The sequence below is a fragment of the Dama dama genome, chromosome 27 (genome assembly GCF_033118175.1).
Source record: "Dama dama isolate Ldn47 chromosome 27, ASM3311817v1, whole genome shotgun sequence".
NCBI lineage: Eukaryota > Metazoa > Chordata > Mammalia > Artiodactyla > Cervidae > Dama > Dama dama.
The window spans coordinates 42,388,488-42,406,771 of NC_083707.1; the positions used below are offsets into that span (position 1 = coordinate 42,388,488).

The following is an 18,284-nucleotide window of genomic DNA, read 5'->3' on the forward strand; positions in this document are numbered from 1 at the left end:
CCCCTTCAGAAGTGAAACTGTTGAGTCAAAGTGAAGGAATGTTTCAAGACTTTTTTTAAATTTTAATTTTATTGGAGTTGTTGATTTATAATGCAGTGTTAGTTTTAGGTGTATCGCAACATGATTCAGTTATATTCATTCGTTTTTAGATTCTTTTCTCATGTAGCTTATCACAGAATACTGAATACTGTTCCTTGTGCTATACAGTAGGTCCTTGTTGGCTATCTATTTTATATATAGTAGTGTTCGTGTGTTTATCCCAAGCTTCTGATTTATCCCTCTCCCTCACATTTACTCTTAGGTAATCGCAAGTTTGTTATCGATATCTGTAAGTCTGTTTTGTAAGTCAGTTCATTTGTATCTTTTTAAAAAATTAGATTCCACATATAAGTGATATCATATGGTATTTGTCTTTCTGTGTCTGACCTGCTTCACTCAGTATGATAAACTCTGGGTCCATCCATGTTGCTGCAGATGGTATTATTTTGTTCTTTTTTTAATAGCTGAGTAATATTCCATTGTGTACCCCAGGGATCAAACCTTCATCCCTTAGTCTCCTGCATTGGCTGGTGGATTCTTTACCACTAGTGCCACTTGGGAAGCCCATATATATACACCACATCTTCTTAATCCATTCCTCTGCCAGTGGACTTGTAGGTAAGCCTTTGCAAATACATTGTCCAGATGCTTTCCAGAAAGGCCATGCCCATGTATCCCTCTGCTGGTTGCTGGAAGTGGGCGGCACCTGTGAAAGCTGAGGGTCTAACACACTCAGAGGAGGGCAATCCCTTGCCCTCACCCTATAGACATCCAGCAATTACAACACAGTCACACACACACGGACATAGACAGTCACTTCTTTCGCGCCCTGTGCTTCTTCTAAACGGTTAAATGTCACCTGAAAGTTATCTGAACTCTTTTAACATGGCATTCTAGATATAGTTAGGGAGGAAGGGATTTCGAATTGGCCTCTATTGTGCTGATTTTTCGGAGAAGGCAGTGGCACCCCATTCCAGTACTCTTGCCTGGAAAATCCCATGGACGGAGGAGCCTGGTAGGCTGCAGTCCATGGGGTCTCGAAGAGTCGGACATGACTGAGCGACTTCACTTTCACTTTTCACTTTTATGCATTGGAGAAGGAAATGGCAATCCACTCCTGTGTTCTTGTCTGGAGAATCCCAGGGACGGGGTCGCACAGAGTCGGACACGACTGAAGTGACTTAACAGCAGTAGCAGCAGTGCTGATTTTTAAATAACCTTTCAAGGTGAGTTGTTTTGATAAGTTTTGTCAACCTCCTGTGATTGTGTACTTTGTTTCTAGAAGAATCTTTTACTCAAGTGTTTCATCAGTCTTAACTCCGACCTCATGGAAATGGAATGATGTCATGTTGAATACTGAGGCTGTTTGTGGTGCTTTTGTTTTATATTTGTGGGGGAAGTATACACATTGTAGGCAAGAGATGATTCATCTTTCTGTCCTCCACAAACATCCTTTGGTCAATGCGTTATTGGGTTTTAGAACTGAGACTCGAACTTTAGCTCATTAAAACCCCCAAGTCCCCGGCAATAAAGTTGAAGTGGCTTCACCCCCGGATTTATTTCAAAATTATTCCATTTGGAGGAAGGAAAGAGCAAGTAATGCATTATATAGAAAGCTGTAATCAATAATTCATGAGATCTGTAGACCAGTGACTCTTCCAGTTTCACGTCATGGCGTTACTGCTGAGAACTATTTTAGAAGATCCACAGTTTGTGTCTGAGTTCGCAAGTGTCTCGAATTTCGAGATGTACATTTGGTACTGCCTCTCCTCCTTCAGGTGTTTAAGTGGACTTTTCTTAGATGGAAGCTGTTTTGGAAAAATGGGCATTTTATGTAATTGGACTGCAGGGACACTTTATTCCTTTCCATTAGCAAAGCAGGAATGTCTAGCAAACACATGGCTTTTTCTTCCTTTATGGCAGGAATTCTGATTTTGGTTTCTGCATCTGGAGTGAGTTGCCAAAAAATGGACTAAAAATAGATGTTTGAGGTCTGAGCTGGGTAGTCAGTGCTGATGGAAAGCTCTGTCCTCAGTGAGTCACGGTCAGTAGCCAGGGCCCTCCTGCCAGGAACTCCTGTGTCCATCCTGAGCTCCATGTAACACGTGCCCCCTTCTGAAAACCACACGGGTGCAGGGCAGCTTCTCATGGAGTGGAGACTCGCCCGAGGGCCAGAGGCTGGGACAGGGACCTGCTTCCTTGTACACTCTGGTGAGGCCATGCTAGCATCCTGCAGTAGAGGGGAACCTCGGGGCTGGACATGCATCCAGTTTCCAGATAGGATCATTTCAACTTGGCCAGTGTTGGTTCAGTGAAAAGCATTGCACAGGAAGTAAACGAATGATGGTTTTATTTTTTGCCAGGAAAATGTCCGTCCTTCCTCCGCTCCCTGCTACCCCCCAACCCCAACTCTCTAGTAAATATGGCTGCTTTTATTTTTATTATTTTAAATTTGATTTTTATCTCATATTGGAGATTTACAGTGTTATGTTACTTTCGGTATACAGCAAAGTGATTTTTATACATATATATAAATCCATATAAGAGACATGGGTTTGATCCCTGGGTTGGGAAGATCCCCTGGAGTAGGAGATGGAACCCACTCCAATATTCTTGCTGGAAAATCCCATGGACAGAGGAACCTGGCAGACTATGGTCCATAGGGTCGAAAAGAGTCAGACATGACTGAAGTGACTTAGCAAGCACATATCCCTCTGAATCGACTGTTTTATGTATAGTAGTGTGTATATGGGGCTTCCCAGGTGGCGCTAGTGGTAAAGAATCCATCTGCCAATGCAGGAGACACAAGAGATGCAGGTGTGATCTCTGGGTTGGGAAAAGCCCCTGGAGGAGGAAATGGTGACCCACTCTAGTATTCTTGCCTAGAGAATCACATGGACAGGGGGACCCTGGCAAGCTACAGTCCATAGGGTCACAAAGAGTTAGACATAACTGAAACAACTTAGCATGCATGCACGGTATGTATATGTTAATCCAAAACTCCTAATTTATTCCTCCTAGCTTTCCTCTTTGGTAACCATAAGTTTGTTTTCTATGTCAGTGAGTCAGTTCATGTTTTGTAAGAAGTTCATTTGTATTATTTTTTGAGATTTCACATATAAGTGTTATCATAAGATGGTTGCCTTTCTCTGTCTGACTTTCTGTAAGCAGTTCTTTTTATTTTTTTCTCCTTTAAATATTTATTTATTTATTCATTTACTTGGCTGCACTGGGTCTTAGTTGTAGGTTACAGGATTTTCGTTGTGGTGTGCTGAGTCCCTAGTTGCAGCATGTGGGATCTAGTTCCCTGACCAGGGCTCGAATCTGGGCCCCCTGAATTGGGAGGGTGAAGTCTTAGCCCCTGGACCACCAGGGAAGTCCCTCGGTAGTCATGTCTTTAAATACATTGCTGTGGATGAGTGAGTGCCTCCCTCCCCAAAGCCACACCAACTCCAGTTACGATGTCTTTTTTAATACTTAATAAATAGCTCATCATTGGTTTTGTTTTCATTTCTTTTATTATCATTGAACATGTTTAAAAATATTTATTGGCAATTTATAACTCTTCCTCTGTGATTCATCTATCTATCTATATCCTTTGTTCATTTTTCTATTGAGCTGTTATCTTTTTCTCATTGTCTTTCAAAACTCCTCCGTGATGTATTCTTCAAATATATTCAAATATGTTTAAAGGTATATTCTTCAAAATAGACATAAAATCTGTGGTGTCCCCAGGATAAGTATCTATCTTACTTGGGGATAAGTGGTTCTGGTGACCAGCGATGGATGATTGCTCTGTTCACGTTTGGAGTGAAGCTCATCATCTCTCTCACCATTTGTTGAGAATTTGCAGGAATTGCCCAGCCCCGAGGGCAGAGGCCGAGGTGCCCCAGCTGCGGTGTTCCGCCCTAGAGGCGGATTGTGTGATCTGTGTCCTTAGTAGACATCTTTCTTATTGTTGTATCATCCTAATGAGATTGTCCTGGTTCATCATATCAGATAAACAAAGAGCAGTAAAGAAAAGAAAATTCCTAGGATAGCCACACTGATAATAACGTTTACTTTTGGTCAAGCCTAAGAGTGAGTTTCATGGTCTGTGAACCACAAGGGTATGAGCTGTGGTGGAGGAAAATGTATTATCTGAGTCCTGGGGAAGTCCTAGGGGGCGAATCCAAGCATCCTATGGGGCTGATGTAGGACGACAATTTTATGGTAATGTGGGATTGTATAAAATATGCTTACTTTGGCCTAAAACTGTCCCTTGTTCCTCATCAGTTCCATTCACTGGCCCCCATGTACTATCGTGGATCTGCGGCAGCTGTCATAGTGTACGACATTACCAAGCAGGTAGGAATGCCCCCTTTAGAACTTTGGTGCCATTTGTGGCCTCTCTCTGTTCTAGAAAGACCGAAGCAGGGACTTCACTGCCTGAGTCCTGCCTGGAGCCTGGGATGAGGTTGCACAGTATGGTGCAATGGCGGTTGCTGGGAATGAACACTAAATGCTGAGTTTATCTTGTCTATATGCAGCAAGTGGAGAAGGAGATGGGAACCCACACAAGTATTCTTACCTGGAGAATCCCATGGACAGAAGAGCCTGGTGGGCCACAGTCCATAGGGTCGCAAAGAGTCAGACATGACTGAGCAACTAAACAACCACAATATGTAGCAAAGCCTTTCAAATATGTTTGCTAAATTAAAGAACAGTCATCATTCATTTTTAAAATTGATTGTTCGTAGGGGTAAGGTCGTGCCTGCTAATACTGTTCTCCAGAATGTTTAATTTTTTTAAGAAAAGGACAAGTATTTTTCAGTTTTGCATCTTTGGTTATTGTTGTTGTTTAGTCACTAAGTCATGTCCAACATTTTTGCAAAAAAAAAAGATATATATATATGTTTTTGCTTTTCTGATAAATCATGAACAACATTATTTCAGTCCTGTAGCTTCATCTTATTCGTGTTAAGGCAAGGCTGTAATTTAAAATTAATATTATTTGTAGAAGGAAATTACTAACATGATTATCTTAACTTCATCAAGTTTATGTTTTAGAAAAGGAACCTTTTACAGCCTGTGTGAATAAAACTTAGCTAATACTAAATTTTGTGCCAAGATTGGGGTAGTATGTTCATCTCTGTGTGTGTGCCCCCTGAAAATATTTTTCTTCAGTGGATTATATTGGGTTTGTATTTCTATGTGGTTGAGATATTACGTTGATGGGTCTTTCCCAAGGCTGACTACACTTTTGGTTTAGGATTCATTTCATACCTTGAAGAAATGGGTGAAAGAGCTGAAAGAACATGGTCCAGAAAACATCGTGATGGCCATCGCTGGGAACAAGTGCGATCTCTCAGACATCAGGTGAGAGGAATTTAAAAGATGTGTGTGGAGCTCATGTCTTCCACCTTGAACGTCTGTGCTTGAAACGCTGTCATACCCATGTAGTTAAGTCTGTTCTGTCATCATTTAACCCATGTCATCCATTTGTGGTTGTCAAGGTGTTATCTATTCAAGCAGAGTAGAATTGAGGGGAAATAATTATGAAATGCAAATATGAGGGAGCACTCACTCATGAATATTACCATCAAGTCTCCTGTATAGAGCACAGTTACACTCCTGACTCTATGTGTCTTTGGGCTAAATGGTTTCATTATTTTTTTTTTTTTTTATTTTTTAGTTGGAGGCCAATCACTTCACAACATTTCAGTGGGTTTTGTCATACATTGATATGAATCAGCCATGGATTTACACGTATTCCCCATCCCGATCCCCGCTCCCACCTCCCTCTCCACCCGATTCCTCTGGGTCTTCCCAGTGCACCAGGCCCGAGCACTTGTCTCATGCATCCCACCTGGGCTGGTGATCTGTTTCACCATAGATAGTATACATGCTGTTCTTTTGAAATATCCCACCCTCGCCTTCTCCCACAAAGTTCAAAAGTCTGTTCTGTATTTCTGTGTCTCTTTTTCTGTTTTGCATATAGGGTTATCGTTACCACCTTTCTAAATTCCATATATATGTGTTAGTATGCTGTAATGTTCTTTATCTTTCTGGCTTACTTCACTCTGTATAAGGGGCTCAAGTTTCATCCATCTCATTAGGACTGGTTCAAATGAATTCTTTTTAATGGCTGAGTAATATTCCATGGTGTATATATACCACAGCTTCCTTATCCATTCATCTGCTGATGGGCATCTAGGTTGCTTCCATGTCCTGGCTATTATAAACAGTGCTGCGATGAACATTGGGGTGCACGTGTCTCTTTCAGATCTGGTTTCCTCAGTGTGTATGCCCAGAAGTGGGATTGCTGGGTCATATGGCAGTTCTATTTCCAGTTTTTTAAGAAATCTCCACACTGTTTTCCATAGCGGCTGTACTAGTTTGCATTCCCACCAACAGTGTAAGAGGGTTCCCTTTTCTCCACACCCTCTCCAGCATTTATTGCTTGTAGACTTTTGGATAGCAGCCATCCTGACTGGCCTGTAATGGTACCTCATTGTGGTTTTGATTTGCATTTCTCTAATAATGAGTGATGTTGAGCATCTTTTCATGTGTTTGTTAGCCATCTGTATGTCTTCTTTGGAGAAATGTCTGTTTAGTTCTTTGGCCCATTTTTTGATTGGGTCATTTATTTTTCTGGAATTGAGCTTTAGGAGTTGCTTGTATATTTTTGAGATTAATCCTTTGTCTGTTTCTTTATTTGCTATTATTTTCTCCCAATCTGAGGGCTGTCTTTTCACCTTACTTATAGTTTCCTTTGTAGTGCAAAAGCTTTTAAGTTTCATTAGGTCCCATTTGTTTAGTTTTGCTTTTATTTCCAATATTCTGGGAGGTGGGTCATAGAGGATCCTGCTGTGATTCATGTCAGAGAGTGTTTTGCCTATGTTCTCCTCTAGGAGTTTTATAGTTTCTGGTCTTACATTTAGATCTTTAATCCATTTTGAGTTTATTTTTGTGCATGGTGTTAGAAAGTGTTCTAGTTTCATTCTTTTACAAGTGGTTGACCAGTTTTCCCAGCACCACTTAAGAGGTTGTCTTTTTTCCATTGTATATCCTTGCCTCCTTTGTCAAAGATAAGGTGTCCATAGGTTCGTGGATTTATCTCTGGGCTTTCTATTCTGTTCCATTGATCTATATTTCTGTCTTTGTGCCAGTAACATACTGTCTTGATGACTGTGGCTTTGTAGTAGAGTCTGAAGTCAGGCAGGTTGATTCCTCCAGTTCCATTCTTCTTTCTCAAGATTACTTTGGCTATTCGAGGTTTTTTGTATTTCCATACAAATTGTGAAATTCTTTGGTCTAGTTCTGTGAAAAATACCGTTGGTAGCTTGATAGGGATTGCATTGAATCTATAGACTGCTTTGGGTAGAATAGCCATTTTGACAATATTGATTCTTCCAGTCCATGAACACGGTATGTTTCTCCATCTGTTTGTGTCCTCTTTGATTTCTTTCATCAGTGTTTTATAGTTTTCTATCATTATTTTTTTAAATAAATAAATTAATTTATTTTACTTGGCCTCACCAAGAGGCTTGCAGGATCTTAGTTCCCCAACGAGGGATGGAACCTGGACCTAGCAGTGGAAGCTCGGGGTCCTAACCTGTGGTCCACTGGGGAATTCCCTTATTATTGTTTATTGTTACCTTTTCTGTTGTTTTTGTCATTATTACTACCATTACCATTTTAGTAACATTTTCATATGGGAAGGAGTGTTAGAATTCTTCACATTTTCCATAACGTCCTGTTTGTTTTCTTTCTAGACTTTAATTTAAAGGATGTGGCCGGGTCAGTATGAGCTCACTGTTTTGTTCCAAGATCTGAATTTGGTGCCTCATGTGTGAACACTTTGGCTTCCCCCAGAGAGAGTAGAGTATCTGCCTTGGCTATTTCTGGGCAGTCATTGTGAGTAAAGAGCAGATAGGAAAATAGGACCCTAAAGCATGTGTATGTATGTATGTGTGTGTATACACATATGTTTTTTCTTTTCTGAAAAATCATGAACAACATTGTTTCAGTCCTGTAGCTTCATCTTACTCATATTAAGGCAAGGCTGTAGTTTAAAATTAACATTATTTGGATATTGAACGTCTGCTGGAGGAAGATTTGTAGGAACCCAGACTATGTAGATGAGAGCTGTGATGGTGGCTTTATCTAGCCTGATAAGCAAACTATTTTTACTAAATAAAACTGAAATAAAAAAGGAAACGGTGAATTTGCATTGTCTCCCTCCCCTGGTTAATTTAATTCTCAGCAGTGCGAGTACTTGATTTTCATAAAGACCACGACCCACGCTTCAGGTTTTGCTAATCCAGACATGATGAAACCAAAGCATGATGAATGATGAAAACAGACCTTGTGGAAACCCTGAAGGTAGTCTCTGCCAGGTTGCTCTGTTTCTTTGGGATTTCAAAAGCTTTATATCACATTGCATCAGGTTGGTTTGTAATCACACCCATAACCACCACTTAGTTGTTTGTTTTTCAGGGTACAAATCTTTAAACTCTCTAGACTTAGTTTAGGTCTCTGCCTTCTTTACTGTAATCCCGAGACAGCCTGATCATCTAGAATGCCCAGCCGAATGGCTTTCACTTCTGTTGTTGGAAGGAGGTGGGCTCTGCTGAGAGAAAGCCTCTGTTAGCCAACACCACGGATTGTGGTAAAGGTGTGACTTTCCGTGAACTAAGCCTTAAAGATCGTGGGAGAACTGATGGGTGACAGTTTAAGCAAAAAATGATTTAAACGTGAATGAAGTTAGGACTCTTGATTACATAGAATTGAAACCCAATTGAAATTAATTTCAGCAAAGAGTGGAATTTGTTGCAAGGTACTCATGGCTCAGACAGTAAAGAATCCACCTGCAATGCAGGAGACTCGGATTCGATCCCTGGGTCGGGAAGATCCCCTGGAGGAGGACAGGGTAACCCGATCCAGTATTCTTGTCTGGAGAATTCAGTGGACAGAGGAGCCTGGTGGGTTATAGTCCATGGGGTCGCAGACAGTTGGACATGACTAAGTGACTAACACTTTCAGTTTTCACTGGTATCCACATGGTGAAAAAACAGAGGTGCCTTTAGCTCTGGTATTTGGTTTGTTCCATTTTTGGTCTCTAGAAAGATCCTGGCCTGTTGCTCTATCTGTTTCTAAATTGCTGTGGAAGGATTGCCTCACTTCATAACACAGCATTTGTGGCCGAGGAACAGGATGTGATTGGGACGTGATTTACATGAATATAAAACTCTGGAAGACACTTGGGCAATTTCTTTTAAAACCAAGCATGAAATCATTGTGTGTTTAGCAATCACACTCTAAGGGCATTTATCCCAGAGAAATGAAAATGTGGGTCCACAGAAAACCAGCACGTGAGTGTTCATAGAAGCCTTGTTAGGGGCAGAATCAGTCCGCCTGTCCTTCAGTAGACACAGCAGGCAAGTCACACTGTGCAATACTTCTCAGCAATGTAAAGAAACAGAACAGATGCAAGCCACCTGGACGAACCTGCAGGGAAATACAGCTGAGTGAGTAAAGCCAGTATTTCATGGTGTGTGATTCTACTTGTATAATGTTTGGGGAGTGAAGCCATTTTTGAAACAGAGGGGGATTAGCAGTTATGGTCGGGATGACTGTGGGGGGCGGGAGGAGGAAGGGCCTCATGGACATCCTTGTGATGCTGGAACTGTCTCCTCTCTGTGGGCGGGGTGGGGGACACGCAAACCCACACGGGTGATAAAACTGTGTAGAGCTTAATTCATACAGAGGAGCACCAGTAAAACCAGGGGAATCTGAACAAGATGGAGTGTGGGTGTCAGGATTCTGGGTGATCTTACAGTTTTGCAAAATGGTGCCGTTTGGGAAAACAGAGCAACGTGTATAAGGACTCTCGCATTATTTCTTGTAACTATGGGTGAATCCACAACTACTCCAGTAAAAGTTTCAATTCACCAAAAACTGGATTTAGATTAAAAAAAAATTAAGTAAGTCTTAGGCAGTGGTGTGTGTGTGCATATGTATATGTGCACATACCTGCATATTATATATATTGTATACGATGAACTAAAGCTTTGTAAACACACTGAGCCAAAGAATGAATTTAACCACTCCCCGCCCCCCTCCATGCACACACATGCTGTACAAAAGAACAACAGGGGAACTATATAAAAACTCCCATTTAGGAAAGCCTGGAGGGGGAAGCCTGGTGGACTGGTCCTTGCCCGAAGGATAAACTTTCTCCCTCTAGACAGAAATAGTCTGGTAAGTGATAGGCCTGTGAACCTAGCGGGCACCTGCTGTTGATTCCTGTCCACGGCAGCGGAGTCGAGTTCTTGGTCAGCCAGTCCAGCTGCTCCGGATTCCGCCTGCTGGTACGACTTTTCTGGGGCATTAGCCAAGTATACACTCGAGACCTTATTTAGAGCTTGACCTTCTTTTACTTTAATCTAAATTACTTGGCTTCTTCTGTAATTGCCAGAGACTACAGTTTGGTTTTCACTGGGGATTGGAGAAGGAGCATATATAGATTTGGGGTGTGTGTGTGTGTGTGTGTGTGTGTGTTTAGGGGGAACCAGGCTCACTAACAGATTTTGGTTGGTTGTGTAAGCCTTTTAATCCTTGTGCTGAGCTATGCCTGGCATAGTTTGAAAGTGCCCTGGAATTGAATTGGGATTAACTCCCTGACTTGACTCAGCCCACTGGAGGCCCTGTGGGAAGTACATGGAAAGAGAAGAAAGTGTCTCCTTAGAGCTCTTTCCTTTGTTTGGGGAGCCAAGAGGGCCACATGGTGGGAGAGGGGGAAAGTGCCTAGTGAGCAATAAAAACTATGTTAATAAAGTTCCACGTTCGGGTGCAGGGAGGACAAAGGGATTCGGGAACAGGTGAGCCCACAGTCACGGAGGTGATGGGGAAGGCTCATGGATGCCACGTGTCGCACACTGGGCTGTTCAGGAAGAGCCGGGTAGAAGGCGATTCTGGGAAGGGAAGACAGTGGACAGAGGCATGCACGAGGGAGGGCCTTTGACAGGTGTCATGGGGGCCTTTGTCAGGTCTGCGCTTGGGAATGGGGAGAAGATGGTGGGTGGTACATGGACAGTCTGTAAACAGCTTACAAGTATGTGGAGTGTTTGGGTTGATGCGCGTGGGGTCCTGCCTCCTGCTTGGGTCTCATACCTGGGGCTCCATTGTCTATCAGTCACGACTCTGTCTTCTCCTGAGCCTCTGTGGCCACAGCTTCTCAACACAGAGCTTCGTGGAGTCTCCAGTAACTAAAGCTGGGGAGCTTACCTGCCAGCCTCAGGGCAGGCATGGGGGCCACTAAGGTTCCTGCAGTTTCCTGGGTAACAGCCAGACCAAGGGCCTGGGCTGAGGGCTGGATGGTGCAGGCTCGACCCCCCATGCAGCTGCCCGAAACACACACCAGCCCCATCAGAAGTCACCAGGCACCAGTGATTTCAAGTTTGGGGAGAAAGTCAAGGGCTTTAGCAGATGAGAAATATATTTGGAAATACGTATTTTTGACTAAGAATACACAAATTGCTTTCACGTCTTACATGTGACTTTAAAGCTCATTCCAGTCTTCACAGTGGGCCAAAAATGGTCTAAGTGTTTCTTTAAAATTATACAGACCAAATGATAGGACTTTAGATGTTGGGTAATAAAAATCCAATTTATTCCAAATACCGAAAAGCACAAAAGCCAGTGAACCAGTACAAAACCCAGTACAGTAGTCAAAAACCGCTACTGTACAAGATGTGGAAATATGCTGCAAGTTTTAAAACCCACCCAGGGAATTCCCTGGCAGTCCATTAGTTAAGACTGAATTTTCACCGCCCTGGGTTCAATCCCTGGTCGAGGAACTAAGATTCCGCAAGCCTCAAGGTGCAATACAAACAAACAAGTAAATGAGTGAATGAAATCAACGGACCCAGCATTTTCCTTACGTGAGATAAGGAGGCGTAGAGTCTGCCCTGTTACAGCGTGTGCTCTGAGCCCTGAGAGGCACGATTTTCTGTGCTGTGTGGGGGCCAAGCCTGCATCCCTCATCCAAGCAGGAGGAAGGAACTGATGATTGTCCTTCCCAGACAATGGTCTGGGATTGCTTTCCATTTCAGTTATAAAGTACTCTTAATGAAGAGACGGGAGGAGGGAGCGGCAGAGAAGGAGATGGTTGGATGGCATCACCAACTTGATGGACATGAGTTTGAACAAACTCCGGGAGATAGTGAAGGACATGGAAGCCTGGCGTGCTGCAGTCCCTGGGGTTGCAGAATCCGACAGGACTTAGAGGCTGAACAACAGCAACAACTTAATGAAGAGTCTATAAAACATTTGCCTGTATCTTAAAGGATCATATGAATTTTAAAGAACAAAATGAACAGTTCTGAACCTACGAGTTCTCCAGTCACATCCCCTTCTCTCCCTGCACAAGTCTCTGCTGCTGACTTCTGCGGTAGCCATCGTTTTTTCCTTTGTACTTTGCTGCCCTTGTTTGCCTTTCTAAACAATAGGCTCAGGCTTGCCTGCTTTTGAACTTTGCACAAATGAAATAATCTATGTGTCTTAGATGATGTCTTGTCTCTCACCCTGGGAGATTCCTGACAAAAGTTAACTGTACTTTGCCCGTTTCCAGCACATGGTTCTGTTTGAACTGAGTCCCCATCCTGCAGTGGTGGGTATTTGCGTGATTTCTGGCTTGTTGTTACTGTGAACAGTACTTCTTGAATATTCTTGCACGTCTCTTCGTGCCAAGTGTAAGCATTCCTCTGGGCTCGAGTGTGTGAGGGCCTAATTGCTGGGTCATGAGCTCAGTTTTACCGAGGTAACACCAGGGTTCTCCAAAGGGGACACAGGCTGTGCAGGAGACACCTGGTGCTTTCTGCCCTTAGTGCTGTAAGACGCCAGGGCGAGGAGAGAGAGCTGATAAGAATTTCAGTTTGCTTTTCCCCAGTTACCAGCCAGGTCGGCATGTTTTTGTTTATTGGCCATTGAGATCTCTCCTTGTGTGAAGAGCCTGTTCAAGTCTTTGCCATTCTTTTCTGTTGGGATGTTTGCCTTAATCTTACTTATTCATAGCATGTGGTGGCTCAGGGGTAAAGAATCCACCGACCAATCAGAAGACATGGGTTCCATTCCTGGGTTGGGAAGATCCCTTGGAGAAGGGAATGGCAACCCACTTCAGTTTTCTTGTCTGGAGAATCTCATGGACAGAGGAGCCGGGGGGTCTATAGTCCATGGGGTTGCAAAGACTTGGACACGAGTGTTAACAACATTTGTCTATCTATCTGTTATCTATCTTTGATAGTATATGCTGAAATATCTTCTTCAAGTTTATGTCTTATATTTTCACTGTCTTTATATTTTTACATCATCGGAAGTCTGTAATTCCTACCTAAGAGAATTAGTCAATTTTTTTTCCTTTATACTTTTTTTGGCATGGAGGGTGGAGGGAGGATGAGTCATTTAAGAAATCTTTCCACACCCCTAAGATCAAGAAGATAGTCCCTGTGTTGATTATCTTTGAAAAGCTTTGCAGTTTTGTTTTCCCGTCTGTCCTTAAGTCACTTGGCCTTGATTTTGTACATGCTGCTTAGGTTCTCCTATGTAGACGTCCAGGTGTCTCAGGACTGCTGGTTGTAAAGTTCGTTCTCTCCCCTCTGCAGTCTCTCCATCTCAGTCCTAGGTCACGTGCCCTGGTGCACAGGTGTGTTTCTAGGGCTCTCGGTTCTGTTTTACCAGCCTGCTTAGTCATCGTCACACCTATACTCCTCTGATTTAATTATCACAGCCTTATCGTGAGTCTTGATAAATGGTCTTGGACTTCTGATATGATCTGGAATCTCTGTAACCGATACTTGTTGGCCAAAGGAGGTTTCATGAGAGTATGTGGTGTGACTGTGGATTTGTGTGTTGTGGTCTGCTGGAGATGAGGAGAGAGTTGGGGCCCAAATCTACATGTGTATATTGGGGAGTGTTTATTTTTATAGCTAATCTTAAACTTAGTAGAGTGTGTGTTCAGTGGTGTCTGACTCTTTGCCACCTCCTGGACTGTATCCCACAGGCTCCCCTGTCCATGGAATTCTCTAGGCAAGAATACTGGAGTGGGTTGCCATTAACTTCTTCAGGGGATCTTCCTGATCTGAGGATCAAACCCTGGTCTGCCCATTGCAGGCAGATTCATCTGAGTCACCAGAGAAGCCCAGTCACCAGGGAAGCCTAAATAAACTTTATTTTAGAATAGTCTTATTATTACAGAAACGTTGCAAAGTTACTATACAGTTCTCATATACCCCACATCTAGTTTTCCCTATGTAAAAAATATTTGTTTATTTATGACTGCACTGGATCTTCCTTGCTGCATGCGGACTTTCTCTAGCTGTAGAGAGCAGGGGTTACTCTCTGGGTGCGGTGCAAGGGCTTCTCAATGCAGTGGCTTCTCTAGGTGCAGATCACAGGCTCAGTAGTTGTGGCACACAGGCTTAGTTGCCGCACAGCATGTGGGATCTTCTCAGACCAGGGCTGAAACCAGTGTCCCCTGCATTGGCAGGTGGATTCTTATCCTCTGTGCCACCAGGGAAGCCCCGATTCCCCTACTTTTAACATCTTACAATGATTACTGTGGTACATTTGTCACAACTGAGCAACCTATCAGTTCAGTTCAGTCACTCAGTCATGTCTGACTCTGTGACCCCATGGACCACAGCACGCCAGGCCTCCCTGTCCATCACCAACTCCCGGAGTTTACCCAAACTCATGTCCATTGAGTTGGTGATGCCATCCAACCATCTCATCCTCTGTCATCCCCCTCTCCTCCTGCCCTCATTCTTTCCTAGCATCAGGGTCTTTTCAGATGAGTCAGCTCTTCTCATCAGATGGCCAAAGTATTGGAGTTTAAGCTTCAACATCAGTCCTTCCAGTCTCCAATATCACAGTTCAAAAGCATCAATTCTTCAGCACTCAGCTTTCTTTATAGTCCAACTCTCACATCCATACATGACTACCAGAAAAACCATAGGCTTGAACCTTTGTTGGCAAAGTAATGTCTCTACTTTTTAATATGCTGTCTAGGTTGGTTGTAACTTTCCTTTCAAGGAGCAAGCGTCTTTTAATTTCATGGCTGCAATCACCATCTGCAGTGATTTTGGAGCCCAGAAAAATAAAGTCTGTTTATTTTTTTATTGTTTCCACTGTTTCTCTGTCTACTTGCCATGAAGTGATGGGACTGAATGCCATGATCTTTGTTTTCTGAATGTTGAGCTTTAAGCCAACTTTTTCACTTTCCCCTTTCACTTTCATCAAGAGGCTCTTTAGTACTTCTTCACTTTCTGCCATAAAAGTGGTGTCATCTGCATATCTGAGGTTACTGATATTTCTCCCGGCAATCTTGCTTCCAGCTTGTGCTTCTTCCAGCCCAGCATTTCTCATGATGTACTCTGCATATCAGTTAAATAAGCTGAGTGACAATATACAGCCTTGATGTACTCCTTTCCTAATTTGGAAGCAGTCTGTTGTTCCATGTCCAGTTCTAACTGTTGCTTCCTGACCTGCATACAGGTTTCTCAGGAGGCAGGTCAGGTGGTCTGGTATTCCCATCTCTTGAAGAATTTTCCATAATTTGTTGTGATCCACACAGTCGAAGGCTTTGGCATAGTCAATAAAGCAGAAATAGATGTTTTTCTGGAACTCTCTTGCTTTTTTGATGATCCAGCGGATATTGGCAATTTGATCTCTGGTTCCTCTGCCTTTTCTAAATCCACCTTGAACATCTGGAAGTTCATGGTTCACGTACTGCTGAAGCATGGCTTGGGGAATTTTGAGCATTACTTTAACTAGTGTGTGAGATGAGTGCAATTGTGCAGTAGTTTGAGCATTCTTTGGGATTGCCTTTCTTTCGGATTGGAATGAAAACTGACCTTTTCCAGTCCTGTTTCTGGTCACTGCTGAGTTTTCCAAATTTTCTGGCATATTAAGTGCAGCACTTGCACAGCATCATCTTTTAGGATTTGAAGTAGCTCAACTGGAATTCCATCACCTCTACTAGCTTTGTTCGTAGTGATGCTTCCTAAGGCCCACTTGACTTCATATTCCAGGATGTCTGGTTCTAGGTGAGTGATCACACCATTGTGATTATCTGTGTTGTGAAGATCTTTTTTGTACAGTTCTTCCTTGTATTCTTGCCACCTCTTCTTGATATCTTCTGCTTCTCTTAGATCCATACCATTTCTGTCCTTTATTGAGCCCATCTTTGCATGAAATGTTCCCTTGGTATCTCTAATTTTCTTGAAGAGATCTCTAGTCTTTCCCATTCTATTGTTTTCCTCTATTTCTTTGCACTGATCGCTGAGGAAGGCTTTCTTATCTCTCCTTGCTGTTCTTTGGAACTCTGCATCCAAATGGGTATATCTTTCCTTTTCTCCTTTGCTTTTCACTTCTCTTCTTTTCACACCTATATTCCTTAGTTATTGATATTTCATTATTGATACTCTTATTAACTTTGTTGATTGTATCGATACTTTATTATTAACTATAGTCCATACATTACTGAGATTTCACTACTTTCCCCTCATATCCCTTTTTTATTCTGGGATCCCATCACCTTCTGTTGCCAGGTCTCTTTAGGATCTTTGGGCTGGGACAGGTTCTCAGACTTCCTTTGTTTTTGATGACCTTGACAATTTTTACTACTGGTCAGGTAGTTTGGAGACTGTCTCTTCTTTGGGGTCTGTCTGCTGTGTTTCTCGTGATTGGACTAGGGGCGGGCGTATGTTTAGGGGAAGAAGACCACAGAAGTGAAGTGCTCTTTTTGTGACTTTATTACCAGTTAATATAATATATATAATAAATATATAATATATATAATAAATAATATAATAATGTTATCAACATGATAACATCCCTGGTGAAGTGGACCTTGACCTCCTGGCTGAGGTGGTGACTGTAAAGTTACCCTCCCCCGCTCTTTGGAAGGTGGTCCCTGGGCACAGCCCGCACTTGAGGGTGGGGACTGTGCCCCACCTCCTTGAGGGAGGAGTCCCGATGTAAATTATTTGTAATTCTTCTGCAGGTGAAATTCATCTCCCCTCCCTGATTTTTATATTTAGTTATTTATCTGTATCAGTGTGAACTCACAGATATTTACAAGTTTAAGTTATAGTGCAATATTGTGTTACTTAATTTGTTGCTCAAATTGCTCCAACTTTGGCCACTGGGAGCCCTTTCGGTTGCTCCTGTGTTCCTTTAACAAACTCCTGTCATTTTGGTTCTTGAGCATTTCCTTACTTTTTGGCACAAGGAGATGTTCCAGACTCATCTTGTGTGTTTTAGGCTACAGCTCTAGACTCAGCCATTTCTCCAAGCAGCTCTTGTCACTTCTACTGGAAAAGGGTATTTAGAAACCAAGATCTGGGATGAGTGTGCTCATTGCTACTGGAATGTCGTTAAGTTTAGGTAAACAGACCTAGGAAATATGTGTATGGATGCTAACTGGAGTATACACTCACATGTATCTATAATTATTTCTATAATCATTCATTTGTATCTGTATTAAGATAAACGTAAGTTTATACTGATGCCTCTGACTCTAATCCAAAACCACAGGACTCTTTCTAACCTTCTTAAGGGGTTGGGGGAGAGATTTTTTAAAAGTCAGCAACTAACACACATTTAAGCAGAGGGACAAGCTTTTGTTCCTGGAGATTTTCTTAGAATATACTAGTCTTTCGTCTTTCACTTTGCATGTTGCCCAGACCTTTCAGAGTTCAAAATGTAACTTCTGTGAAGATTTATAGCCATGTCAGTGGTTACTTTCAAATGGCACAATATTTACTTAAGTACTGTTCACTTAGATCGTGGACTGAGTCACCACAGTTAACCTGAACTGAATGCTTACTCTGTGCCAGAGACTGTTACGAGTAGTTTATCTTAATCTTCACAGCCCTGCCTGTGAGAGTTACCATCATTCTCCCAACTTACAAACAAGGAAACAGAGACACAGATTGAGGAGCTTACCCGGGTCCTGTGGCTGAGAAGGTGTGGGGTCCAGCTTCAAACCTAGGTATCTGTCCCAGACATCACTTTGCCGACTAAGGTCCGTCTAGTCAAAGCTGTGGTTTTTTCAGCAGTCGTGTATGGATGTGAGAGTTGTACCATGAAGAAGGCTGAGCACCGAATTGATGCTTTTGAACTGTGATGCTGGAGAAGACTTTAGAGTCCCTTGGATAGCAAGGAGATCAAACCAGTTCATCCTAAAGGAAATCCACCCT

The 18,284-nt window shown here is 42.6% G+C and overlaps 1 protein-coding gene across 1 annotated transcript in view; it reads left to right on the plus strand.

Annotated features, from left to right (window-relative positions):
• RAB31 (RAB31, member RAS oncogene family) overlaps positions 1 to 18,284 on the plus strand; it is an 82,127-nt gene that overhangs the window by 45,339 nt on the left and 18,504 nt on the right. Inside the window, exons 4-5 of the mRNA XM_061131264.1 lie at positions 4,315 to 4,386; positions 5,291 to 5,397. Coding sequence (XP_060987247.1) covers positions 4,315 to 4,386; positions 5,291 to 5,397 — 179 coding nt within the window. The remainder of the gene's footprint in view (positions 1 to 4,314; positions 4,387 to 5,290; positions 5,398 to 18,284) is intronic.